This window comes from Natrix helvetica (assembly GCF_964273705.1).
Source record: "Natrix helvetica genome assembly, chromosome: 2".
Taxonomy (NCBI): Eukaryota; Metazoa; Chordata; class Lepidosauria; order Squamata; family Natricidae; genus Natrix; species Natrix helvetica.
Genome location: NC_138552.1, coordinates 290,770,070 through 290,797,816, shown reverse-complemented (window position 1 = coordinate 290,797,816; position 27,747 = coordinate 290,770,070). Strand labels below are relative to the sequence as shown.

At 43.9% G+C, this 27,747-nt stretch overlaps 1 protein-coding gene across 1 annotated transcript in view; it reads right to left on the bottom strand.

Annotated features, from left to right (window-relative positions):
* Positions 1–3,532: 3,532 nt before the first annotated feature.
* CA4 (carbonic anhydrase 4) overlaps positions 3,533–27,747 on the bottom strand; it is a 43,306-nt gene continuing 19,091 nt past the window's right edge. Inside the window, exons 2-8 of the mRNA XM_081945488.1 lie at positions 20,688–20,741; positions 10,734–10,904; positions 9,514–9,671; positions 8,165–8,254; positions 6,790–6,853; positions 5,111–5,274; positions 3,533–4,102 (exon numbers count right to left, since the gene is read on the bottom strand). Of these exons, the coding sequence (XP_081801614.1) occupies positions 3,911–4,102; positions 5,111–5,274; positions 6,790–6,853; positions 8,165–8,254; positions 9,514–9,671; positions 10,734–10,904; positions 20,688–20,741 (893 nt within the window). The 3' untranslated portion in view covers positions 3,533–3,910. The remainder of the gene's footprint in view (positions 4,103–5,110; positions 5,275–6,789; positions 6,854–8,164; positions 8,255–9,513; positions 9,672–10,733; positions 10,905–20,687; positions 20,742–27,747) is intronic.

The window sequence follows — 27,747 nt, the reverse complement described above, 5'->3', positions numbered from 1 at the left end:
CTGAAGCTCAAATACTTTGGCCACCAGATGAGAAGAGAGGACTCGCTGGAAGGTTGGGAAAGTTGACCCTGAGGTTGGTTGACCCTGACGTTGGGAAAGATGGAAGGGAAAGAGGATGAGATGGTTAGATGGTGTCATCCATTCAATGAACATGAATTTGGACCAACTCCAGGAGACCATGGAGGACAGATGGGCCTGGCGTCCGATGGTCCATGGGATTACAAGGAATTACATGACTTAGTGACTAAACAACAAGAAAAGAAGGTAAGAAGAATTATTCTCTTAATGGAGGTGCTTAGAAATCATCTTCAGAAGAAATGTCTTCCTATCTCTCATTTTAGAAGAAATGACTCCTTGGAAAGTGTGAGGGCTTTGGGACCACCGGCAAAAATGCAATTCCTCTCTAGGTAAAGCTAAAGGTTCCCCTCGCACATATGTACTAGTCCTTCCCAACTCTAGAGGGCAGTGCTCATTTCCGTTTCAAAGCCAAAGAGCCAGCGCTGTCCGAAGACGTCTCCGTGGTCATGTGGTCGGCATGACTAAACTCCGAAGGCGCACGGAACGCTGTGACCTTCCCACCAAAGATGGTCCCTATTTTTCTACTTGCATTTTTTACATGCTTTCGAACTGCTAGGTTGGCAGAAGCTGGGACAAGTCACGGGAGCTCACTCTGTTATGTGGCGCTAGGGATTCGAACCGCTGAACTACTGACCTTCCTGATCGACAAGCTTAGCCACTGAACCCTTGTTTCCTCTCTAGGACGCTAGAAAAGAAAGATTTCTTGATTCCTTCACTTTAGACAAGAATCCAAAGAGTAGCATTTCTTCAAGAAGGAACATAGGAGTGGAAAACATTTGGATTTTCAGCTTCCTTGGAAGTCGGATGAGAACTTGGCTTCAAAATGTCTGCAGGGGCTTAGTTCTCTTATTTAGAGGCATCCTGTTACTGATGAATTTTAGCTTTGTCCCCTCCTTAGGACAGGTGTGACAGTCTTCCTTACTCAGTTCCCTAACCTGCTTTCAGAATGCCATTCTAGCATCATGTTCAGCAGTGGTGAAATTCAACTTTTTTTACTACCGGTTCTGTAGCTTGAGTGGCTTGGTGGGTGTGGCATGGGAAAGATACTGCATAATCTCCATTCCCATCCCACTCTGGGGCCAGCCAGAGGTGATATTTGCTGGTTCTCTGAACTGCTCAAAATTTCCGCTAGCAGTTCTCCAGAACCTGTCAGAACCTGCTGAATTTCGCTCAGTGTTTTGGGGCAGAACAGAAATATTTTGAAAGGTTTCGTAAGTCAGGCCGCCAGGTTTAGGCTGCAAACATTTTGATGTCCACTAGATGGTGACATTATGCCTTTCTATGCTGCCATCTAGGGGTCATGTGGAGTTTCACAGCATCCCCCTGGTCATCTGATCAAAATTCAGACGCTTGGGAACTGACTCACATTTATGACCGTTGCAGTGTCTCCGGGTCATGTGATCCCCTTTTGTGATCTTCTGACAAACAAAGGAAGCCAGATTCACTTAATAACCATGTTCCTAACTTAACAAGGGCAGTCATTCACTTAACAACTATGGCAAGGAAGGTCGTAAAATGGAGCAAAATTCACTTAATCTTGCAACTGAAAATGTTGGGCTCAACTGTGGTCATAAGACAGGGACTACCTGTATTGCTTAGAAGCAGGGGTATTCTCAGGAACTTTAAAATGGGGACATGACAGACATAAAAGCCCAGTCTAGCACAATACCAATGAAAATGTCATTTCTCTGAAATGGTATTGGACTGGGCTTTTACGTCTGTCATATCCCCATTTTAAAGTTTCCTGAGAAACCCCCAGGGGGTTGGACTAGAAGACCTCCAAAGTCCCTTCCAGCTCTCTTTTGATTGATTGATTTTTTAAAAAGGGAGCTGTTCAGTCACACTATCATAGGTGCCATTTTAACTTTTTTGGCCATGTTCTGGTTGGAAGTCTTCTCCAATGTTTCCTTCCCATATAACCAACTAAAACATTTTTGTGTTCCAGTAAGTGAAAAAAAAAGCTTAATTGCATTGCACAAATCCTGAAAGAATAAAATTTTGGCATGCAGAAATCAGCATAGAGGGCAGGGGTCTCACAGAATATATGCAGTCCCCCAAGTCATTTTTGGCACATGTGCATGCACATGCATACACATAAACAGATACACAGACAGACAGATACACAAAGACGCACATATTACCCTGAAAGAATACTTTGTAAATACAGATCTTGTAGAAATTATTCCATTGTCAATCCAGTAATAAAAACCAAGTATGGTACCCAGGTTAAGCCAGCAAACTGACCAAAATGAAAATAATATTAGTTAGAACTGATAGGTGGATAAACATTCTAGTCTAAACATCTGGCTGAACAATCTTTATAACAATTCAAGTTGAATATTCGTATTCTTGTCTACTTGTTTTGCAGCATTTTTAATTTAATCAGTTGATGACGATCGGTAAATCGTGATGTATTTGATTTTGAACCCAAGACAGGTTTTTGTATCAGCCTTCGGGCTAAGGAACTAGTCCTCATGAGGAAGTCATGGCAATTTGAAGTTGATGTTCCAGTTGAGAAGGGTGGCAGTTTGGGCCTGCAAATTCCGTTTTGGCCTCTGATAATAATTAGTAAAAATACTCACACTTTGGTTTTCAATGTCAAGTGCAAAATCTTGATGCTGAATTAATGTTCTCACATTTCTGGCATGCTTATGACTTGAAACATAAGTATGTGAAAACTGATTCATGGAGGGTGCTATCCAAATAATGAAGTTAAAAATCTATCCATGGAAAAAATTCCTCAGAGATCCAATGGCAAAAGAAAGGAGAAAGAAAAGAAGGAAAAGATAGGAGGTTAAAAAAAAGAGGAGAAAGAGGAGGAAAAGATAGAGAAGGGGAAAAGAGACAGAATAAGAGATGGAGAAGGAAAAAAAGGAGAGAGAGAAGGAAGGAAGGAGGAGGAGGGAAGGAGAAGGAGGAAAAGATTGAGAAGGGGAGAAGAGAGCAAACGAGAAAATATGGAGGAGGAGGAGGAGGAGGGAAGGAGGAGAAGAAAAGATTGAGAAGGGGAGAAGAGACAAAAGGAGAAAATATGGAAAAGGATAAGAGGAAGGAGGATGGGGGAGGGAAGGAGAAGGAGGAAAAGATTGAGAAGGGAGAAAAGATTGTGAAGCGGGAAAAGATTGAGAAGGGGGAACAAGAGAAGGAGAAAATATGGAGAAGAAGGAGGAGGAGGAGGGAAGGAGAGGGAGGAAACAATTGAGAAGGGGAGAAGAGAGAGAGTAGGAGAAAATATGGAGGAGGTGAAGAAGAAGGCAGAAAAGAGAGCGAGAATGAGAAAATATGGAGAAGGAGGGGGAGGGAAGGAGGAGAAGGAGAAAAGATTGAGAAGGGGAGGAGAGACAAAAGGAGAAAATATGGAAAAGGAGAAGAAGAGGAAGGAGGAAGAGGGAAGGAGAAGGAGGAAAAGATTGAGAAGGGGGAAAAGAGAGAGAATGAGAAAATATGGAGAAGGAGAAAAGATTGAGAAGAAAAGGAAGAGGAAGAACAGATGGAGAAGGAGGAGAAGAGAAAGAGAAGGAGCAACTGACTTTCTACCCCACCAGAGATTTACAGTTGGAAAGTAGGAACAGGGTGAGAATAATATTCTAGGTTCGGTCGCTTAAAATTCTTGTGTCGTTTGGACCGCATGATTTTGGCACAAGAATAATTCATGTGTGGTACATTGGATCACTCTAACGCAGGAGGACATCATCCGGAGATCTGTCTCTGCTAGGAGATCCTGGCCCTCCTGTGGAAGAGATTCCAGATTGTGGCCATGAGATGCCAAAGGCTTCCAAGAGGAGGCCGGGGCCAATTCAATGCGAATTGTTCAAATGTTTCCAGCTTCTCTTCAGGAGACCCAAGTGAAGGCCAGGAACGCTGCGGTGGGCACCAGCAAGAGTGCGCTTCTCACAGGCAGCAGGAGGTTTGAGTTCGATTTTTGGACAATCCGGGCACCCAGAGGCTGAATGGGTCGAAAATTCTCCACCATCGGAATTTTTTTCTCACGGTCGAAATACACCTTTTCCCAGAACTCTTCGATCTATGGACCAATAAGAAGGACAAGTATTGATTTTCTCTCTTTCCAAGTCAATGTAGAAAGAGGAGCTTCTGTTGACTGGATAATAAGGTACCAAAGTATTCATATGGTTCTTTCTTTCTTTCTTTCTTTCTTTCTTTCTTTCTTTCTTTCTTTCTTTCTTTCTTTCTTTCTTTCTTTCTTTCTTTCCTTCCTTCCTTCCTTCCTTCCTCCCCCTCCTTCCTCCCTCCTTTTCCCCTCTATTTTCTACCTCCCTCCTTCCTCTTTCACTCCTTCGGCCCTTCTTTCTTCATTCCTCCCTCTCTCCTTCCTCCCCCTTTCCTTTCCTTTCCTTTCCTTTCCTGTCCTGTCCTTCTTTCCTTTTCTTTTCTTTTCTTTCCCTTCCATTCCCTTCCTTTCCTTTCCCTTTTCCTTTCCTTCCTTTCCTTCCCTCCTGCTGCCCAGTGGTGGCATTCAATCAACTTTCTGAGCAGTTTGATGAACCGGCTGTTGGAAGAAATCAGTGGGCAGAGAACTGGTTGTTAAATTATTTGAATCCCACCACTGCTCCTGCCCCCCTCTCTCTCCCCCTCCCGCCCTTCCCTTCCCCATTCTCTCTCTCTCTTTCACACATACACACATTCCCTTCCTCTTCCTTCCTTCCTTTTGTTTGCCAGCATTCAAGGAGGTTAACAACATTTCAAAATCCACACCGCTGTCCAAAACATAGAAGCCAAAAAACTACTGGCACAAAAATTAAACCACAGCTGAAAACCCGAGACCACCGTATCCATAAGGAAGGAGAATCTCAGCCCTAAACAGCATTGCCCCATCGGGATCCTACCCTATCCAAGCCCACCTCATTTGCGCACGCATTGCGCTAACACAAGCACATCCAAACGGAGGCAGAGCTTATGATGCAACAGAGCAACCAGGGCCCACGCATAGCTGCACCCCCATTGCATTGTTTGTCCCTTTTTTAATGCTTTGAGGGACCCCCTCCCCAAGTGTTCCTCAGCCCGGGTCTCCTACCTGCTCCCACTCAAGTTCAATGGGTTTCTCAAACAGGGTCCAGATCACCTCCTCATTGCAGGCAGGAGTGGTCAGAGAGCCAGTGTAGCGATAGAAGCTGGTGAGATCCTCCTTGTCCGGGATCAAGGATTCCAGGGGCAAAGCTGGTATCTCAACTTTTTCCCCTGAATAAAAAACAGAGGGAATTGAAATGTGTTTGAATATATCAGTAGCTCGGGTTGGTAATAGTTAAGCTGTTGCTTTGGGCTCCGAGATGGCAATTTGGTTGCAAACATTTCGTCACCATTCCAGGAGACATCATCCGTGTGTTTTGAACTGTGCCCGTCTATCACAGCACAGGCCTTTCAAGACCTTTTTATGAGATGCAAATTAGGCTGAACATTGTTTGTTCTGATATTTCTGTTCTGACTGAGGCTTCCCGAGGGCATGAAGCAGACTCCTGGTCCCCACAAAAAACCCTTTTATTAATTTGCTGTGAATTCTGCTCCTTCACATCCAGCAAAGTCTTTCGAGGGAGGATTTACAGTCACAGACCTTATCTGGCTTGGAGAGCTGACAGGCCGAGATCTGCAAAACTTGGCAAGGAGTCTCGGAGAGTCACGAACCAATTAAGCAAACTAATTGTCTCCTGCAAACTCCACTCCCCTTTCGCTCCTCTTTTATTTCCTCTGGGAGGGGCCATTCACTGTCCACCTGTGGCCTTACTCCCAAGTCGACCCTTGTTCTTTAGATGTTCCCTTCGCCTGGCAACTCTGCGCAGACACACACTGGGAACAGGCTCCAGCTGTTCATCTGCCTCACTGATGTCTGACTCTGAAGGCAGCTGATAACTGTCAGATGGCTCTGGTCCCCTCTCTGCCTCTGACACAGAGCCCTCATCAGAGCCTTCCCAGACTCCAAGACTGGCCCAGGTTCCTCCCCAACCTCCTCACTGTCCGAATCTGCTGCCAGCTCCACTGGCCACTGACGGGCCACAACAATTTCTGAGTCAAGGTCTGATTTTGGACTATTTGATTGGCTGGCTGTTGGCTGGCAACATTCAGACTAATTTGCATCTCGTAAAAAGGGTATTTAAAGACCTGACAGACGAGCACAACTCAAAACGCACAGGTGATGTCGCCTCGAATGGTGACAATCATTTGCAACCCAATGGCCAAGCTCAAATGTCAGAGCTCAAACCAACAGCCTAATAAAGAGAATTATTTGTCTCTCAGGTAAATCCTTCACTTTCCCCCCCATGTTTTGTTTGCTGAATTATTTGAAGTTATAACAGCATTGACAAAGATGACATGACCCTTTTTCACACTTGCAGCCATTACTACACCCCATGCCCATATGATCAAAATTCAGATGTCTGGCCACTGACTCATATTTATGACTGTTGCAGTGTCCCGGGGTGATGTGATCATGTGTAATCTTCTGACATGCAAAGTCAATGCAGTAGTCTGGTTCACTTAACAACCATGTTACTAACTGAACAACCGGCAGTGATTCACTTAACAACGGTGGCAAGAAAGGTCATAAAACGGGGCATCATTCACTTAACTGTCTTGCTTAGCAACATACATTTTAATTATGAGCTGTTCAGAGTCTCCTTTGGAGCTGAGTGGAGCCTCTAAAATCCAATGAATCAAATCAAATGATTAAATTCACTTTTGCATTAGGTCTCTTCTCCTTACCTGGAGCCCCAATCTTTCCTAAATTTGAAATGAGTGGTTCGTATTTTGAGTTCTTTTTGCCAGCCTGTAAATAGAGCAAAACATTAAGAATTGAACCTGGAACATTTTTTACTAGCTCAAGGTTGACTCGGCTTTCCATCCTTCTGAGGTTGGTAAAACGAAGTCCCAGATTATTGGGGGCAAGAGGCTGACTCTGTAAACCGCTTAGAGAGGGCTCTAAAGCACTGTGAAGCGGTATATAAGTCTAAGTGCTATTGCTATTGCAGGAAAACTCTACCCACTGCCAGGAGTTCGATTCTGACCGGCTCAAGGTTGACTCGGCCTTCCATCCTTCTGAAGTGGGTAAAATGAGGACCCAGATTGTTGGGGGCAAAAGGCTGACTCTGTAAACCATTCAGAGAGGGCATTATGAAGTGGTATATAAGTCTAAGTGCTATTGCTATTTGCTGTTTGAAGCAAATACAGAAAAAGAGGGTGTCCTGTTTAAGAAAAGCTTTCCTTTCTCCCTCCCTCCCTCCTTCCCTCCCTTCCTTACTTCCTGCTCTTTCTTTTTTTCTTTATCCTTCTTCATTCTTTCCTTCCTTTCCTTCTTTCCTCCCTCCTTCTCCTCTTCCCCTTCTTCTTTACCCTTCTTCCTTTCCTTCCTTCCTTCCTTTCTTCTTCCTTCTTGCCTTCTCTTTTTTCTTCTTTATTCTTCTTCCTCCCTCCCTCCCTCTCCTCTTTCTCTTCTTCTTTAGCCTTCTTCCTTTCCTTCCTCCCTCCCTCTTTCTCTTCTTCTTTACCCTTCTTCCTTTCTTTCCTTCCTTCCTTCCTTCCTTCCTTCCTTCCTTCCTTCCTTCCTTCCTTCCTTCCTTCCTTCCTCCGTTTTCTATGTCCCGCTCTCCTTTTTCCCCTCCTTTGGGAGAACACAGTGAAAAATAGCTGGTAAACCTGGCAAGAAAGATGAGCCAAAACATTCTGTTGCCCCAGGACTCTAGAAAAATACTTCAAACTTTGGCAACTTTTGAGCTGGGTGGACTTCAACTCCCAGAATTTTTTAGCTGCCTGGGGGATTCTGGGAGTTGAAGTTGTCATAGCTCAAAATTGCCAAGGTTGAGAAACTGTGCTCTGGGAGGAGAAAGCCAAGGTCAACAGGGACTTTCAGAGGTGGGGAGGGGGGGATCTTGCCCACCCCAAAGAGGTCAGGCCAAGATGCGTAAATGCAACCTGCCCTATGTAGGAGGATGGCTCAGTAAAACCACGATGGGTGAGGATTATGGGTCTTGTGCTTCAATATAACCGGAAGGCACTGGATGAGACTGACCCAAGTGAGTTTGTTCTAGGTTTTTATGTTTGTTTATATATATATATGATGGAATTCAAATCTATTCCATACCTTTATAAAAAATCCCAGCACGGCTGCGCCTTTTTCTTTGATCGCTGAATTCACGTTGCTAAATTCCTCCTTAATGTGAACAATGTGAAGCTGTAAGAAAGTCACAGGTTGGATTGACTCAAGACCCTTTTATTACTCAATCGCAATGGGTTAAAAACACTTTTCATAATAAAGGAGAATATTTGTAGATCAGGGTTGACAAGAGGGGTGCTCTCCTTGGTGCTCTCTGTGCTTGGTTGTTTTCTTGCAGATGTTTCATGACCCAACCAGGTAACATCATCAGTGCTAGAAGGGAGTAGGGTTTCCAGAAGGAGGAAGAGGAGGAGGGGGACGATGACTATGGGGTCTTTGGTGCCCTCTTAACTTGAAGATGTTTCATTACCCAACTAGGTAACATCATCAGTGCTAGAAGGGAGTGTGGCTTATGGAGAGAAGGAAGAGGAGGAGGAGGAGGAGGAGGAGGAGGAGGAGGAGGAGGAGGAGGAGGAGGAGGAAAAAGACTGTGGAGTCCTTAGTGCTCTCTGAGCTTGGTTGTTTTCTTGAAGACATTTCATGACCCAACTAGGTAACATCATCAGTGCTAGAAGGGACTGGAGTTTGTAGCATCCCCACAACACACAATCAAACTTTGGGCATTTGGCAACCGGCCTGAATTTACAACAGTTGAAGCACCCTGGGGTCATGTGAACATCATTTCTGACCCTCCCAGATGTTTTCCACCAATCAATGTCAATACGGGAAGACAGCTTCATTTAATGACTGCATTATTTACTTAATGACTGTGACATTTCCCTTAAGAACCATGGGGTGGGGGAAAGGTAGTAAAATCAGGAAGAACTCAAGTAGCAGCTATCTTGTTTAACAATGGAAAATTCCGGTTCTTATTGTAGTCATAAGTTGAGGATTCCCTATAATTACATTTACACACACACACACACACAATTATATAATTATATATAAAGAGACAGACATCATGATCCCCGGAACTTAAAATATATTATCCACTTAGCTTTCATTAGCCTCTGGTAGCATTCGCCAGAGTGTAAAAACTACCATTGAAGAGATATTTGCCTTTATACATCATTGATCAATTTAGCCATTGTGTGTGTAATGTATAAAGGCAAATATCTCTTCAACGCTGGTTTTTACACTCTGTCAATGTTAGCAGAGGCTAACGAAACTAATTGGAATATATATATTACACACACCCAGACACACACCCAGACACACAAACATTTATATGTATGTATGTATGTATGTATGTATGTATGTATGTATGTATGTATGTATGTATGTATAATGTTTCCTGATGCTAGATTTTGGAGATGAATGTTTCTGGGTGCTTTTACCTCCATGGGGTACCTCTCTCCATCGATGCTGTGTTCGGATCCAGGACTCCATATCTTCCCCACCTTGCTTCCCCAGTGGAAATGAAACTGCGCTGCCTTGTATTTCCCATTCAGACCCCCACGTTCCACCTTCCCCGACTGATTCAGCACTACAATGACTGCCGAGAAAAAAATTGATTCAGTACAGCCTAGTCCAGGGGCAGTGGTGGGTTTCAATTTTTTTTACTACTGGTTATGTGGGCGTGGCTTGGCGGACGTGGCAGGAGAAGGATACTGCAAAATCTCCATTCCCTCCCCACTCCAAGCGAAGGATACTGCAAAATCTCCATTCTCACCACACTCCAGGGGAAGGATACTGCAAAATCCTCATTCCCTCCCTACGCCAGGGGAAGGATACTGCAAAATCCTCATTCCCTCCCTACTCCAGGGGAAGGATACTGCAAAATCCTCATTCCCTCCCTACTCCAGGGAAAGGATACTGCAAAATCCTCATTCCCTCCCTACTCCAGGGGAAGGATACTGCAAAATCCTCATTCCCTCCCTACTCCAGGGGAAGGATACTGCAAAATCCTCATTCCCTCCCCACTCCAGGGAAAGGATACTGCAAAATCCTCATTCCCTCCCTACTCCAGGAAAGGATACTGCAAAATCTCCATTCCCTCCCTATTCCAGGGGAAGGATACTGCAAAATCTCCATTCCCTCCCTATTCCAGGGGAAGGATACTGCAAAATCCTCATTCCCTCCCGAGCAGCTGGGACTTGGGAGGCAGAGAATAGATGGGGGCGGGGCCAGCCAGAGGTGGTATTTACCGGTTCTCCGAACTACTCAAAATTTCCGCTACCGGTTCTCCAGAACTGGTCAGAACCTGTTGAATACCACCCCTATCCAGGGGTGGTATTCACATACCTTTCCTACCGATTTGCAAATGTGAATGTGCATTGGCAGGGCTCTCGGGCCACCACCGATGCCCCTGAAATGAGTGACATTGGGCTGGCCATGCCCCCTGCCCTCCCCCCCAAGGTCAAACACAACCCTTATGCAGCCCTCAATGAAATCAAGTTTGACACCCCTGATGTATCTGGTGTTAAATACCAACGATACATCATTGTATACATTTTTTCTTTTAGATTATGATTTGATATAAATTTTAGACGTTTCATCCACATATTCTCCCATTGTGTTGAATACCTGACTTGTCTGAGGTATTCCTGCTTCTCACCTGTGTGTCCGTTGTTTTCCATGCTCCACTTGCGGCTGGATTTGACATCGTAGTCTATAAATTTAAAGGCTTTCAGAGAATCGTTGCATATTGCCTGCCGGGTGAGAATATTAACCGGAGATTGTTTGTCGTTTCCACATTCTGACTCTACCTCCGCCCATAGACGAGGTTCTGTAGGAGGGAAAGGAGGGAAAGGCTTTTGAATGGGACAGACATTGGATCAGGACCAATACAACCGTGATTTCTGCAAACTGTGGTTTAAAAAGTTGAGGTCTTTAGGACTTCCTGGGCTATAAGCTGGAAGAAGTCTAAAAAAAAACCCTAAAAGAAGCCACTGAGAAATCAGAATAACAGAGTTGGAAGGGACCTTGAAGGTCTTCTAGTCCATCCCCCGCTGAAGTAAGAGACCCTATACCATTCCGGACAAATGGCTCTCCAATCGCTTCTTTAAAACCTAAAACTTCTGGAGGCAAGTTGTTCTACTGGTTGTTGTAGAACTAGAACTAGTAGAACTAGTTGTTCTAGTGTGGCCTAATGCCTTGGGAAGGCCACACTTGGAATCCTGCATTCAGTTCTGGTCGCCACGATGTAAAAAAGATGTGGAGACTCTGGAAAGAGTGCAGAGAAGAGCAACAAGGAGGATTAGGGGACTGGAGACTAAAACATATGAAGAACGGTTGCAGGAACTGGGTTATGTTTAGCTTAAGAGAAAGAAGGACTAAGGGAGACATGATAGCATCGTTCCAATATCTCAGGGGTTGCCACAAAGAAGAGGGAGTCAAACTATTCTCCAAATCCCCTGAATGCAAGACAAGAAGCAATGGGTGGAAACTAATCAAGGAGAGAAGCAACTTAGAACTGAGGAGAAACTTCCTGACAGTTAGAACAATTAATCAGTGGAACAGCTTTCCTCCAGAAGTTGTGAATGCCCCAACACTGGAAGTCTTTAAGGAGATGTTGGATAGCTATTTGTCTGAAACGGTATAGGGTTTCCTGCCTAGGCAGGGGGTTGGACTAGAAGACCTCCAAGGTCCCTTCCAACTCTACTATTGTATTGTATTGTATTGTATTGTATTGTATTGTATTGTATTGTATTGTATTGTATTGTATTGTATTGTATTGTATTGTATTACTGGTTAATTGTTCTAACTGTCAGGAAATTTCTCCTTAGTTCTAAGTTGCTTCTCTCCTTGATTAGTTTCATTCATTTCAAACCATTTTATAACAATAAAATCATCCCAATCATCAAAACCTAAAATCAAAGTTTTCTTTTTTTTCAGGCTAAGCACAAAGCAGTTTCCAACTCAATAAATCCTTTTTTTTAAAGTTAAAACAGTCTGTTTCGCCATCTCCTATCTATTTTCAATTCCAGTCCCTGAGCTCAAACTAGCCATGACTAATAGACATTCATTCTTCCTTGGAACATTAGAAGTAGTCCTTGACTTACAACCAGTGGTAAGTCCCTACTGGCTCGGACTGGTAGAAGCTTGGCAATCTGAGTTGCTGGAACCAGCAGCGACCCAGGCCTGCCACGCCCCCCCGAACCAGTTCTCAGGGTGGCGCCATAGAGCGGCGCCATCTTGTTTTTTTGCTTCTGCGCATGTGCAGAGCAATTTTAGTTGTACCGCACATGCCCCCGAGCGAACTGGCAGTAGTCTCTTCCGGAACCCACCACTGCTTACAACCATTCATTTAGTGACCATTCGAACTTACAACAGAACTGAAAAATGGGACTTACAATCGGTTTTCACACTTACAACCGCTGCAGCAGCCCCTTGGTTACATAATCAAAATTCAAAATAATGAGCAATTGGTATGTATTTATGACAGTCACACTGTCCTGGGCAGTGGTGGGTTTCAGCTGGTACGCACTGGTACACCCCAGTACGTACTGGGAGCAGCAGCCATCGTACCGGAACGGTGCTTTGGAGGGCCCGCCCGCCCTCAATCCTTACCTCTATTTGAGCTAACCAGGCTATTTGCGCAAGTGCGCACAGTGTAAGACACCTGCACGATGCTCCACTGAGCAGCTTGAGCATCGTAGGGCGGTATGTGCGCAGGCGTGCGCAGTGTACGTGCCCATGGTGGGCGCCTAGCCCCGTTGCAGCGTACTGGTTGCTATAGGATCTGGAACCCACCACTGGTGCTGGGGTCATTTGTCACAATTTGTAACCTTCTCAGCTCTATTATGACAAGCAAAGTCAAAGGGGGAAGCCATATTTGCTTAGCATGATTCACTTAACAACTGCAAAAAAGATTGTAAAATGGGGCAAAATCCACTTAACAACTGCCTTGCTTAGCAACTGAACTTTGGGGCTCCACTGTAATTGTAAGTTGAGGACTATCTATGCTTGAGACCAATCTTGTCTTCCCCAACCGGGAGCTGCCTTAGGATTCCCTGAGAACATCGTCAGGATATATGGTGGTTTATAACAAACAACTCAAACAATACATTATTAAATTAGGGTTGGTAGTAGGAAAGCATTAAAATGCAAGTATACAAGTTAAAAAAAGCCATACAAGAGGAATTATTATTAGAAATAAAATGGAACAGAGAAAATGATTTTGTATGAAAATATAAAGTTGGGATTGCTGAAATGCCACCCCGAGAATCCATCGGAGAAAATAAATAAGCAAAGGCAACAACGGAAGGGAGGAAGGATGAGGAGGGAAAGGAAGAAAGGGTAAAGCAGAGAAAGTAAGGGAGGGGAATTAAGATTAGGAGCGAGGGTAAGAAAGAGGAGAAGAGGGGAGGGGGAAGAAGAGAGGACGAAGGATGAGGAGGGAAAGGAAGAAAGGGTAAAAGCAGAGGAAGCAAGGGAGGGGGATTAAGAGTAGGAGAGAGGGAGCAAGATGGAGGAGAAGAGAGGAGGGGGAGGGAAGAGAGGGGAAGAAGAAAGGAGGAAGGAGAGGAGGAAGGAAGAAGGGTGGTTGAGAAGAGAGAAGGAGCAAGGTTGTTGCAAAATAAGATGGAGGTATGGGATGTGACCCACACTGTAATATATATATTTGTAAGAAAACAATGATAAAGATTAATGGTGAATAGATAAATGTTAATACAATGCAATATAATAGCAGAGTTGGAAGGGACCTTGGAGGTCTTCTAGTCCAACCCCTTGCCTAGGCAGGAAACCCTATACCGTTTCAGACAAATGGCTATCCAATATCTCCTTAAAGACTTCCAGTGTTGGGGCATTCACAACCTCTGGAGACAACTTCTGTTCCACTGATTAATTGTTCTTACTGTCAGGAAATTTCTCCTCAGTTCTAAGTTGCTTCTCTCCTTGATTAGTTTCCACCCATTGCTTCTTGTTCTACCCTCAGGTGCTTTGGAGAATAGCTTGACTCCCTCTTCTTTCGTTAAAAATAATTATAAGAGAGTATATTTGTGAATTAATTTGAAAGAGAAAAATAAAAAAAACTATCTTTAAAAAAATGGATTCCATGAAAACATAGCCAGGCTATATGGCGGTGCAGTGGCTCAGTGATTAAGATCTGGGCTTGTCGGCTGGAAAGCCAGCTGCCGAGGTTCAAGACCCACGCACCACGCGATGAGGTGAGCTCCTGTCCTCACCCCAGGCTCCTGCCAACGTAGTGTAGGAAGTTATCACCTAGCCCTCTCCCAGAAAAATGAAATATCCTAAGAAATATTGATAAGGCAGAATATTATATTTTCCTGGATGTGAAAAAGGGAGAAACACATTTTAAAGTAAATTCCTGCAGCTTCCGGCCCATCCCCACTTTGTCAATGGGCCATTAAGAAGGCCAAGCTAGTCCACTTTACATAATAAAGAGTTCAGCTCCAGGGGGATGGGTGTAGAGTTCTGGCAGTGACAATGAAGGCATGATAATATAAGCCTTTACTCAACTGACCACATGGCATCTGAACTCAATCAAACCTGAATTCAAAACAGCCTAGAGGGTTGCCCCTGCATGGGCCCATGTGAGTCTGGCAACCAATCAGAATACATTTCTTACACAGGAACAGGAAACAGATAGGTGGGGCAGAACAGATTATAAAAATCCCTGCAAGCCCTTCTTCAGCCCTTCTCTTCCCTTCTCTTCCCTTCTCCACCAACATTGAAGCATGTGATCACTTTTCTGTTCAGGGCTCAAGCCATGTGGTCCTGTCCACCATTAAAACCATCTTTCCAAGCAGCTCCCATGTCTCCAGTGTCTTTTTCCCCACTTGGAGCCGAACCCAGAAGGACATTTCTTCCAACAATTGGCACCCCCCAGATGGGACTCCAAGCTAGCCTAACAAATGGATATGGCCCAGGTAAGCCTCCCATGCCGGCACAGACCCCATTGAGTCTGTGGGTGGACTTTATCTTGGCCTTAGCCATTTGGATCTAGGCTTTAAAGGGGTTTTGAGTTTGAGCTCAAAGGCTGCCTGGAAAGAAGGTGAGTACCTCTAAATTTTAATTCTCTAAAATTTAATTTTAAAGCATGGGAAATGTGTGTATGCCTGCATGTGTGTGACTCGTGTGTGTGAAAATGGATGGAAAAGTGAATGTTTTTTTTTGTTGTTGTTGCTGCTGTTTTTGTCCTGTGAGAGAAAAAAAGCTAAAGCCCATAAGAAAGTTAGTGAGAAAAAGGGAGGTACGCATACCCGCTCCGACAGCACCCCTCCTGGGTCACTGTGCGGCTGGTCCTCCGGGTCTCTTTCCCCAAGACTTGAAACTGTAAGAAAAGTCCCTGCGTGAAAGGGCGCGAATCGAGAGAAGGTTCCCGCGGTGAGGAACGCGATAAAAGTCCCTCCGAAGGGCACCCCCAGAAAAGTCCCTCCGAAGGGCACCAATAAGACCCTCCGAAGGGCAAACAGAGAAAGTCCCTTCAAAAGGGCGCGAAAGGTCCTCTAAGGACGCGAAAGTAAAGTGGGGAAATACGAAGTGGCAAACCCGGCTAGGACGAAGTGAACCCACATCTAAACGGGATCATGGGAAGCGGTAGCTCGAGGGTAGCCACGGAAACCCCCCTAGGGGAGTTGTTGGGGGCCTGGGACGAAAAGCAAATGCCCGTCCTGGCCGGAATGAAGAAAAAAAGAGCAGATTGTAGAAAATGGGCTTTGCTGAAAGATGATACAGGAAAAAACTAATTTGGCTGAAAAGGTACTTAAAAGAAAATGGTGGGGTTTCTTTTTTTCCCCTCTTGTCTGTCTCTTTCTCTGTCTTCTATATAACCACGTGGTTTTTGTTTGTTAAGATTTGTGCCTTCCCCAATTTAACTGAAATTCATGGTGGGAATGATTTTGTTTTTCCCTCTTTGTCTGTGTGTGTGTATGTCTAAGTCTTTGTGCACCCTCAAGGTAATTGTAACTAAGATGTCTCCAATCCAAAAGACAAGAATTTTAAAGTGTTCAAAGAAAGAAAGGAATAAACTGGCAGAAATTGCCTTCGCTCAGTTTGTTGGGCCTAGAAAACTAACTGAAACTGGGAAGGGTCTTTACTTTGTGTCTGTTTTGGCCAGCAGAAACAGAGTAGAGATTTTTTTTTCCTTCCTTCCTTGCCTATACCTTAAAGTAACAACCCAGGAAATGTTTGCAAGAAAAGTTTCATCCTTGCATTTATTGTGTGACTAAATGATTTTACCTGTTCATTTCTTTCCTGGAGCATGTGAATCCATACCCCATTTCTCATCTGTGATATCCCCATAATATCTGTTTATCTGCTGAGTAACTGATGCTTTTATTTTTCAAACTCTGCCTGCAAGCTATCTACCCCCCCGCCCCTCCCTTACCTCTAATCCTCCAACAATGCCTTTTCTGTGGGGGAGGGAACCTTGTTCTCATGTCTTTCAGCCCTAGAAGATTGTACTCTTCAGGTGAGTATAGATTTTTTTTTCCCTTTTGGGGGGAGGAGGAGAGTGTTGCCTTGTGTGTGCATGTATGAAATGAAGGAAATTCCTACTAAAGGTTTGCCTTCAACCTGAGTAAAAACCCTCTGCACATTTTTCTGACCAACCTACTCTATTAGTCCTAAAGTAAAAACCTGGCCTCCAGAAGGCAGTTTTGATTTAGATTTTGTCAACAAATTTGCTGATTTTCTGGCCACCATCAGATGAATCAAGGGCCCCACCCAGATGAAAACGATGTGTTAATGAAAGTTTCCATACATCTTGGTCTTTAAAACTATGCCAGAAATTGCTGGGAGATCAAGATGGGTTTGGATCTTTAAAAATATGCCAGCGTGTGCTGGGAGCGCCAACCTAGAACCCTGGCTGAATGCAAACAATGTGTGGACAAACATCTCTGTACATTGTTTCTATACATCTTGATATTTAAAAATGCCAGCGCGTGCTGGGATATCAAGATAGAATTTGGATCTTTAAAAATTAGCCAGCGTCCGCTGGCAGGTCCAAATTAGAAACGAACACCCCAGGGCAGAGACAGGCATTAACAATCTAGTGCGTGATCATTTCCAGACCTGGAGGGAAGTTGAGATCTTTTAATAATAGAAAATGGAGCTCATTGGCTTATGTACAGCTCCCTGAAGTAATTGTAATAACTGCCTTGCATGAAGAAAGAATGAAATGGGATTTTTGTATGTGAAATTAATGATTGCAGTGCAAATGTGAGTATGTTGATGGTAAAGTTGGTATGAATGTAGTTTGATTCCCTTTCATATAAAGAAGCAGTCAGTTACAAGGTTGTTTAATGGTATGTGTGTGTATGCATGTGTGTTATCATTTCCAAACCTGAAGGGAGGGTGAGATCCTCTAATAAAAGAAAATGAAGCTTGGTGGCTTGTGAAAAAAAAAAAGCTTCCTGAAATACCTATGATTGTTTGGCATGAGCAATCATGAAGGTCTGATTGCAGTATGAATGTGAGTATGTGTCCCCCATGCCCCAGGGAGTGATAAGTGAATGGATCCAGAGATCCACGTGATTGCCTGTGTGAATTCCCCCCCCCCCCTCTTCCTTCTGGGTCATCCTTTGGAGGGAAGCAGGAAAAGCGGGGAGAATGAGTGTCTCCTCATTTTTACCATGAGTGTGTGTATGAAACGCCCCAGTGATACCTGTGAATGCCTCTGGGCATTCCCCCCTCCTTCTTTCCCTCTTTCCTTTTGGGTCATTAAAGGCTGAAATTTTTTCTCCTCACTTTAACCACTCCCCCCCCTCTTCTGAGAAATTAGGAGTAAATGGGTGATCTGCTCCGCTTACCTTTCACTATTGTGATCTTTCATCTGCATATAACAATTATGCAGTTACATTTCTTTGCTCTGAATACAATTTTGATTTTTTTTCTTGAAATTTTTGAGGTTTAAAATGCTTAATTAAACCTATAAAAAGGAATGATTTTGAGATATTTTGCTTACATTTGTAAATGTTTTAACATACTTAATGAGAATTTGCTTCCATCTGAATGGAATTTGATATTTTGGAGTGTTGACTCAAAGTACCTTTTTTTTAAATTGCAATTTTTTTAAAGCTGTTCTTACCTCCCTCTTTTACACCTGAGTGCATTTTTAAATGTTTATGAGTCAAGGTGCTCTACCCTATGACATTTTGTTTGTTTGTTTGTTTGCAACACAAGTTGTTGTCCCTCTTGGAAATTTACTCATCTTACTGCAAAAGTGTTTCAATCATACAGGCAGTGGGAATGTCATGTTCCATGAAATTTACCTCGTCTGCCTCCTGAAATAATGTTTGGATTTCCACACTTGGACAGAATGGGTGAGATTCCACAACATAAGACTAAAGATATGTCTGTAAAGAACTGTATTCTTGGCCTCTTTTTTTTTACCTCAGAAACAAAGGACTGCTAGCTCAAACCATAACTCTCCAATTTGCTGCTGGTGATTGCCTCCTGATAAAACCTGACATGAGGGAAAAAAAACTTAGCCAAGCCTGGGACAGACTGCCAAGACTGACTGACCACTCTTACCAGCAAGCCAAGCCTAGTACCATCCAGCAGACATGAAAGAACCCTGAAGGAGATGAAGAAGTAAAGACCAAAAGACTCTTTTCAATTCCCAGAAGACAGCTGAAAAGATTATGGGGAGGGTGGAATTTGATAAGGTTTTCTTTCTCTGTTTCATTCACAGAAATTTATTATGCTTTCTTCCTTGCCTCATTTATATTGTAATCAGTTTAATGTACTCATGTAAGAATTGTATTTGAGAGTGGCTGGCACAGCAAGATCGGAACACCTTAGATTTCTGGCTGGTGGGAGGGAAATTTTGTCCAAAATGTTTGTATTTTCTGTATTGTAGAAGCAGCTACACAGACACACACACACACACACACAAAGAGAGAGGGAGAGAGAGAGGCTCCATTCAGAATTAGATTGAAACTATCTCCTTGACTTAACTCCACAAAGCATTTCCTAGGTTGATTTTTGTCTTTGCACAAAAGCCTAAACAGTGATATCTCCCTTTTAATCCCATGGGGGAGGGTCAGTTCCCCTCAGGCAATTCCCCCACTTGAAGAGTAGCAGAAAGGATCTTCAAAACTCAAACCCCGACTGACTCAAAAATAAAATAAAATGATGCTGCCCAGTTGCCCAGTAAAGCAGGACATGTTGCACTGGTGGTCTCTGATAGGAGTCCCTGGGCTCATTGTGTGTAACTTTAAAAAAAAATACTAAATAGCTTGTATTGCACACTAGCTAAACTCAATTTGGCCTCACTAAAATAGGAGCCAGGGCAAGTTAAAGAAATCCCTTGGAAATGGGCAGCCTGTACTTCTTTAAAAGGCAGAACCATGGCTGTGAAGGTTTTTTTGGGGACTTCTGCTTGCTTGTAATCTGGAAGCTCACAGAAAGTGATATCTGATATTAATTGGCGTGGTAAATTGGATATTGTAAATTTCTTTCCAGAAATTGTGCCCTGGTTGCTAAGACCTTCATGGTTGAAAGTTCTCTGGGAGACAACTGAAGGGATCCTTCTGCTGTCTCTTTCAATGCCTTTCCATCAGAAAAATTAAGTTTCCCTGATCTGACCAATTTTATCTTTTGTCAAAAACATGTGCGTTCCACTCACATTTTTTGGAAAAAAAAAAGGAGGGATTGTAGGAAGTTATCACCTAGCCCTCTCCCAGAAAAATGAAATATCCTAAGAAATATTGATAAGGCAGAATATTATATTTTCCTGGATGTGAAAAAGGGAGAAACACATTTTAAAGTAAATTCCTGCAGCTTCCGGCCCATCCCCACTTTGTCAATGGGCCATTAAGAAGGCCAAGCTAGTCCACTTTACATAATAAAGAGTTCAGCTCCAGGGGGATGGGTGTAGAGTTCTGGCAGTGACAATGAAGGCATGATAATATAAGCCTTTACTCAACTGACCACATGGCATCTGAACTCAATCAAACCTGAATTCAAAACAGCCTAGAGGGTTGCCCCTGCATGGGCCCATGTGAGTCTGGCAACCAATCAGAATACATTTCTTACACAGGAACAGGAAACAGATAGGTGGGGCAGAACAGATTATAAAAATCCCTGCAAGCCCTTCTTCAGCCCTTCTCTTCCCTTCTCTTCCCTTCTCTTCCCTTCTCCACCAACATTGAAGCATGTGATCACTTTTCTGTTCAGGGCTCAAGCCATGTGGTCCTGTCCACCATTAAAACCATCTTTCCAAGCAGCTCCCATGTCTCCAGTGTCTTTTTCCCCACTTGGAGCCGAACCCAGAAGGACATTTCTTCCAACAGTAGCAATTCGAAAGCATGCAACCGAATATTAATTACTTAATAGTCAGGTTAATAAAAGCATGAAAGAAATTTAACCTTGCAATTCAAGGGTCTTTTCAGGGCAAGCCTGGAATGGCAGCAAAGCAGCTCAGAAGCTCTCCAAGAATTCAATGTTTTTATTACCATTTGTTCTAATCAGCATTTCATTGCATAACTATCCATAATAGTGACTCAACAGAAAAGGAAATATAATAAATTGCATTTTCCCACACCTTGCCCCGGGTTCATGTTTTACAGTACATTGAACTGTGGGCTTTGAAAGTTACCTTTGCAATCTGAGACATTACACTGTTGTGAGGCATAACACCAGGCTTCCCCTCCTGCAAAAGACAAATAGTTTGCATTAGTTTAACCATATTATTCCTAAGATGAATGATAGCAGAGAACAGGTATTATTTTCAGAACGCAACATTTTGAAACAAGGCATTAATTAATTAAGAATACTATCATCCTTTCTAGGGACGCAAAAATTCACCCTCTGTAGTTAAAAATGGAATAGCCCCAATTAAGAGGAAACATCAGACTCACACAAAATATGCAATATGAAATGAGAAATAAAATAATAAGGGAAAACAGTAAAAAATAAAATAAAAGAATAGTAGAGTTGGAAGGGACCTTAGAGGTCTTCTAGTCCAACCCCCTGCTCAGGCAGGAAACCCTGTACCATTTCAGACAAATGGCTATCTAATCTCTTCTTAAAAACTCCCAGTGTTGGAGCAGCCAAACTGTTAGTTTGTTTCTTCTTTTTTCTTTATTGTATACACACTTTGGAAATAAAATTTTAAAATAGTTGTGGAAAAAAATCCCGGGAAAGCAATCTGAAATTACAATCTAAATCATTCTGGGAGTTGAAGTCTACAGGTCTGTCTGAAAGTTGCAAGGTTGGAGACGCCTGATTTAAATGATTGCTGCAATAAAATGATATTTGACAGGGAAGAAAGAAAGAGAAAGAAAGAAAGAAAGAAAGAAAGGAGGGAGGGAGGGAGGGAGGGAGGGAAGGAAGGAAGGAAGGACAGAGGGAAGGAAGGAAGGAAAGAAAGAAGAGGGAAGGAAGGAAGGACAAACAGAGGGAGAGAAAGGAAGGAAGGAAAGAAGAAAGGAAGGAGAAACAGGGAGAGGAAGGAAGGAAGGAAAGAAAGAAAGAAAGAAAGAAAGAAAGAAAGAAAGAAAGAAAGAAGAAAGGAAGGAAGGAAAGAGAACGGAAAGGAAGGAAGGAAGGAAGGAAGGAGAAACAGCTGAAGAGGAAGGAAGGAAAGGAAGGAAGGAAAGAAAGAAGGAAGAAAGGAAGAAAGGAAAGAAAGAAAGAAAGGAGGGAGGGAGGGAAGGAAGGAAGGAAGGACAGAGGGAAGGAAGGAAAGAAAGAAGAGGGAAGGAAGGAAGGAGAAACAGAGGGAGAGAAAGGAAGGAAGGAAAGAAAGAAGAAAGGAAGGAGAAACAGAGGGAGAGGAAGGAAGGAAAGAAAGAAAGAAAGAAAGAAGAAAGGAAGGAAAGAGAACGGAAAGGAAGGAAGGAAGGAAGGAGAAACAGTTGAAGAGGAAGGAAGGAAAGGAAGGAAAGAAAGAAGGAAGAAAGGAAAGAAAGAAAGAAAGAAAGAAAGACAGACAGACAGACAGACAGACTTATAGGAACTATAGGAATAAGATAATTATAAGATATAATTATAAGAATTATAGGAACTAAGAAATGGCCTCTCTAAGTCATGGACTGACAACTCGCAAAATTGAGGTAGTGAAGAGGATGTCCAGCTGTGAGGTGGATGGACCCAGCAGTGATGGGGGCCCCGTTGGAAGAGCGGGATAAAAACGGGTTGGGGACAGACCCTCCTGCAGAAAATCTCTGCTTGTGATTGCTGAGAGTCAACACTTGATTTATAGCCCAAAGCCAATCAAATCGCAAGGTTTCCCTCTATTATTACAGGAAGCAGAAAAACTGCTTCCTTCAATACCCGATTAGCAAATGGCAGGGTTTAAATAAATACCAGTGGCTTTTAACCATAATCATAACAACGGGGGGAGGGCTCTTTCTTCAAAAAGAATACGTTAATGTATAAAAAGATATTTGCAAATATATAAACCAGGAAGGAACCAGGAAAGAAGATAAAACGTTCTGGAGAACGTTATCTGGTGTTGGATACAATAAGTGACCACAGCAAAGGGTCGACCCTGAACTCAAACAACTGAGCAAATTTATCCTGGATGATAAAAACATCCTTAGAAAATTGGAAAAAAAAAATAGCTGAGAAGCTGGCAACGAGGAGGGTGGTTAAATTATTTTGTTTTAATAAAAATGTCTAATAGAGTTGGTTCTTCACTTACAACAGTTTGTTCAGTGTCCATTTGAAGTTACAATTGACACTGAAAAAAGCAACTGATGACTGTTTTTCCATACTTAGGACTGTTGTGGCATCCCCGTGGTCATATGGTCAAAATTCAGGGGCTTGGCAACCGACTCATATTTATGACGGCTGCGGTGTCCCTGGAGGGGGGTGTCACGTGATTTCCCCTTTTATGACCTTCTGACAAGCAAAGTCAATAGGGAAGCCAGATTCACTTAACAACCGTGTGGCTCGCTTAACAAGCGCAGTCATTCGCTTCACAACCGCGGCAAGAAAAGTCGTAAAATTTAGGCAAAACTCATTCAACAAACGTTTCCCTTAGAAACAGAAATTTTGGGCTCAATTGTGGTTGTAAATCGAGGTGTACCAGGACATCTCCTGCTTTCTTCTTTGGCTGGAAAGAGTCAATTTGTCTGTCCCAAAGGTGCTTTTTCAAGAGGCAATTGGACTTTTTTGTTATTCTTTGAAGACGTTTCTCTTTCTCCTCCAAGGAATGGTGAGGAACGGAAGGATTTATACTCCTTGCAGACAGCTGGTCATTTGCATCCTTTTTAGAGAGACATTGAGGCCACTTGAAGCTTCTTCAGCTCTGACCGGATGATGGGGAATGGAAGGATTTATACTCCTTGCAGACAGCTGGTCATTTGCATCCTTTTTAGAGAGTCATTGAGGCCACTTGAAGCTTCTTCAGCTCTGATTGGACGGTGGGGAATGGGAGGATTTATACTCCTTGCAGACAGCTGGCCCTTTGCATCCTTTTTAGAGAGTCATTGAGGCCACTTGGAGGTTTATCTGTGACATAGGAGAGCAAATCTACCAGGACAAGATCCAGCAGTCCACCTGCTTTTAAAAGACAAGGGCCATGCTTTTGAGGACAGCAAAGTCCACATTTTGGACCACTGGTTTGAAAGATGCATCAAAGAGGACATCTAGGTCAAAATTGAGCAGCCCCCTCTCAACAGAGGGGGAGGGATAGGACATCATCTATCCCCAGTGCACAACACCGTCCAGTGGTGGGTTCTGGATCCCGTTGCAACTGGTACGGTTGCAACGGGGCTCGGCTTCCACTACATCACGCGCATGCACCCTTCCCTCTTGTGACACCTCCGTGAGCCTCTGTGATGCTCCAGCTGCTTGGCGGAATGTTGTGCAGGCGCCGTGCGCTCTGTGCGTGGAAGCGCCGAAGAGCTCAAATGCAGGTAAGGAGCTCGGGCAGGCGGGTGGGCCCTCCAGAGCACCATACCGGAATGGTACCCAGTACTCCAGGCAGGCACCGGTATGCCTGTACCGGAGAATACCGCCTGCAACCCCCCACTGCCACAGTCCTTTTGGCCACTCCAAGAAGGCCCCACACCCATTTGCATCACTCAGGTGACCCTGAGTACACAGGCAAACCTCCAAGCGGCCTCAACGACTCTCTAAGGTAACGGTTCCCCTTGTATATATGTGCTAGTCGTTCCCAACTCTAGGGGGCAGTGCTCCTCTCCGTGTCAAAGCCGAAGAGCCAGCGCTGTCCGAAGACGTCTCCGTGGTCATGTGACCAGCATGACTAAACACCGAAGGTGCACAGAACGCTGTTGCCTTCCCACCAAAGGTGGTCCCTATTTTTTCTACTTGCATTTTTTACGTGCTTTCGAACTGCTAGGTTGGCAGAAGCTGGGACAAGTCACGGGAGCTCATTCCGTTACGCGGCGCTAGGGATTCGAACCGCCGAGCTGCCAACCTTCAGATCAACAATCTCAGCATCTTAGCCACTTAATGGCTCTCTAAAATAACCAGCTGTCTGCAAGGAGTATAAATCCTTCCATTCCCCACCATCCAGTCAGAGCTGAAGAAGCTTCTTGGGGGAGAAAGCGAAACATCTTCCAAAGAAAAATCAGAAAGTTCAGTTGCCACTTGAAAAAAAGCACCTTTGGGACAATCGTGACCTGGATGAACTGAGAATTTCCATAGACCAGGGGTGTCCAAACTTGGCAACTTTAAGACTTGTGGACTTCAACTCCCAGAATTCCCCAGCCAGCAGAGCCACAAGTCTTAAAGTTGCCAAGTTTGGACACCCCTGCCATAGACAGCCCATTTGTCCTTGCATGCCCATGTGCAAATTCAGTGAATCATTGTCGCCCGTCAGTCTTGGAACGCTTGCTAGAGATCATTAAAGGCAGCAAGCAAAACCTTTTTCTGGTCAGCAGAAAATCTCAGCCTCCGTTCACCTCCTGAAGTGGCTTTACTGCTGTGTCAGCACTCCGGCAGGTGGAAGAAGTCTATGGTGAACGGAAGGAGTTTCTTTTCCAGAGCTTGTGAAATTCGAAGAGGTTTTGAGGCTGGTGTCAAAATTTGCTGGGAGCTGCACATTTTAGAGGATGGCTTGGTGGGGAAAAAATATCAACAAGGACAAAATTGTTTTTCTCCCCTGCTGATAGGCCTTCAGCTTGAAAGTTTCCGAATCTACATGGCTCAGAAATGGATATTTTTCAAACATGCCCGTTTGGATTAATGGAGCATCACATCAAGGGGGTTGGACTCGGGAGAATACAGAATGACAGATGTGGAAGGGATCTTGAGGGTCTTCTAGTCCAACCCTCCGCTCAAGCAGGAGACCCTACACCACTTCTGACAAATGGCAGTCCAATCTCTTCTTGAAAGCCTCCAATGATGAAGCTCCCACAACTTCCAAAGGCAACTTCTGTTCCACTGGTTGATTGCTCTCACTGTCAGAAAATTTCTCCTTATTTCCAGGTTGAATCTCTCCTTGTTTCCATCCCTTATTCCTTGTCTGGCTTTCAGGTCCTTTGGAGAATAGCTTGACCCCCTCCTCTCTGTGGCAGCCCTTCAAATATTGAAAGACTGCTATCATGTCTCCCCTGGTCCTTCTCTTCACTAGACTAGCCATGCCCAGTTCCTGCAACCGTTTTTTGTATATTTTAGCCTCCAGTCCTCTAATCATCCTGGTTGCTCTTCTCTGCACTTTCTCCAGTGTCTCAACATCTTTTTTTATAGTGTGGTGACCAAACCTGGATGCAGTATTCTAGGTGTGGCCTTACTAAGGCTTTATAGAGTGGTGCTAGTACCTCCCTTGATCTTGATTGTATCCCTCTGTTAATGAAACTTAGGATTGCATTGGCTTTTTTGGCTGCTGTTGCTCACTACTGGTTCATATTTAGCTGCTTGTCCACTAAGACTCCCAGATCCCTCTCCCAGTCCCTGCTATTAAGCCTGGTTTCACCCAGTCTATATGCGTACTTTTGGTTTTTCTTACCTAAGTGTAGAACTTTACTTTTCTCTACATTGAATTTCATTTTGTTAGAGAGGGCCCAGTGTTCAGGTCTGCCAAGGTCCATGTGGCTCTTGAGCCTATCTAGTCCAACTCAAGCAGGAGCTCCTATATCATTCCAGACAAATGGCTTTCCAATATCTTCTTAGAAATTTCCAGTACTGGAGCATTCACAACTTCTGGAGGCAAGTTGTTCCACTGATGAATTGTTCTCACTGTCAGGAAATTTCTCCGTAGTTCTAGGTTGCTTCTCTCCTTGATTAGTTTCCATCCGTTGTTTCTTGTTCTACCCTCAGGTGCCTTGGAAAATAGTTTGACTCCCTCTTCTTTGGGGCAGCCCCTGAGATATTGGAAGACTGCTATCATGTCTCCCCTGGTCCTTCTTTTCAATAAACTAGACATACCCAGTTTCAGCAACCGTTCTTTTTATGTTTTAGGCTCTCAACCCCTTTGATCTTCTTTGTTGCTCTTCTCTGCACTTTTTCCAGAGTCTCAACATCTTCTTTTTGTATTGTGATGTTTTGCGATGACCAAAACTGTAGGCAGCCAGCTTGCTACTCAAGGCAAAGGACCTGGGGGTGAATAGCTCTTGCTCCCAAGCTATTTCATATCAATTACTCCAAGATTTATTTATAAATCAGTGCTTTTCAAACTTGGCAACTTTAAGATGGGTGGACTTCTACTCCCAGAATTCCCCAACCAGCATGCTTTGAGATGGATGGATTTCCACTCCCAGAATTCTCCAGCCAGCATGCTTTAAGATGATGGACTTCCAGAATTCTCAAGCCAGCAGGCTTTAAGATGGGTGGAGTTCAGTGGTGGAATCAAAAATTTTTACTACCATTTATGTGGGCATGGCGTGGTGGGCGTGGTGTGGTGGGCATAACAGGGGAAGGATACTGCAAAATCCCCATTTCCTCCCGATCAGCTGGGACTCAGGAGGCAGAGAATAGAAGGGGGTGGGGCCAGTCAGAGGTGGCATTTACCGATTCTCCGAACTACTCAAAATTTCCGCTACCGGTTCTCCAGAAGTGGTCAGTGTTATGTATTGGCGTGCCTGGCCAGCAGAGGGCGTTCAGAGAAGCCCCTCTGATTGGTCCAGGCACGCCTGCCGGCCGGCGGGAAAAAAAACCCAATTCCTATTGGTTCGCCGTCTGACAGCTGCATGTATAAATAGCTGTCAGACGGTTTCTGCTGTGCTTGTTCCTGTCAGTTCGGTTTGAGTTAATAAACAGCTGTCTCCGTCTCCTCAGTACAAGCTTTAACAGTCAGAACCTGCTGAATACCACCTCAGGTGGACTTCCACTCCCAGAACTCCCCAGCCAGCATGCTTTAAGATGGATGGATTTCAACTCCCAGAATTCCCCAGCCAGTAAGCCCACAGATATAAATTCATGCTGATTGGGCAATTCTGGAAGTCCACCCATCGCAAAGCATACTGGATAAGGATTCTGAAAGTTGAAATCCACTCATCTTAAAGTTGCAAAGTTTGCTATTTGGAAACGATTTCTAGACTTTGTGCTGGAGACAGAAAAGAAATGAAAGTTTGACTTTGGGATTTGCTGATTAGATAAGCCCATTGTTCTAGAAATGACTAGGATATTAAGTACATACAACTAGAAAATTGAGGCTGTACCATGCTATTTTTTATTGTACTGCATTGAAAAAAAGTTGGAAGCTAACTCTTTTTTTCCTTCTTCTTCTTTTCCCCTCAACCCAC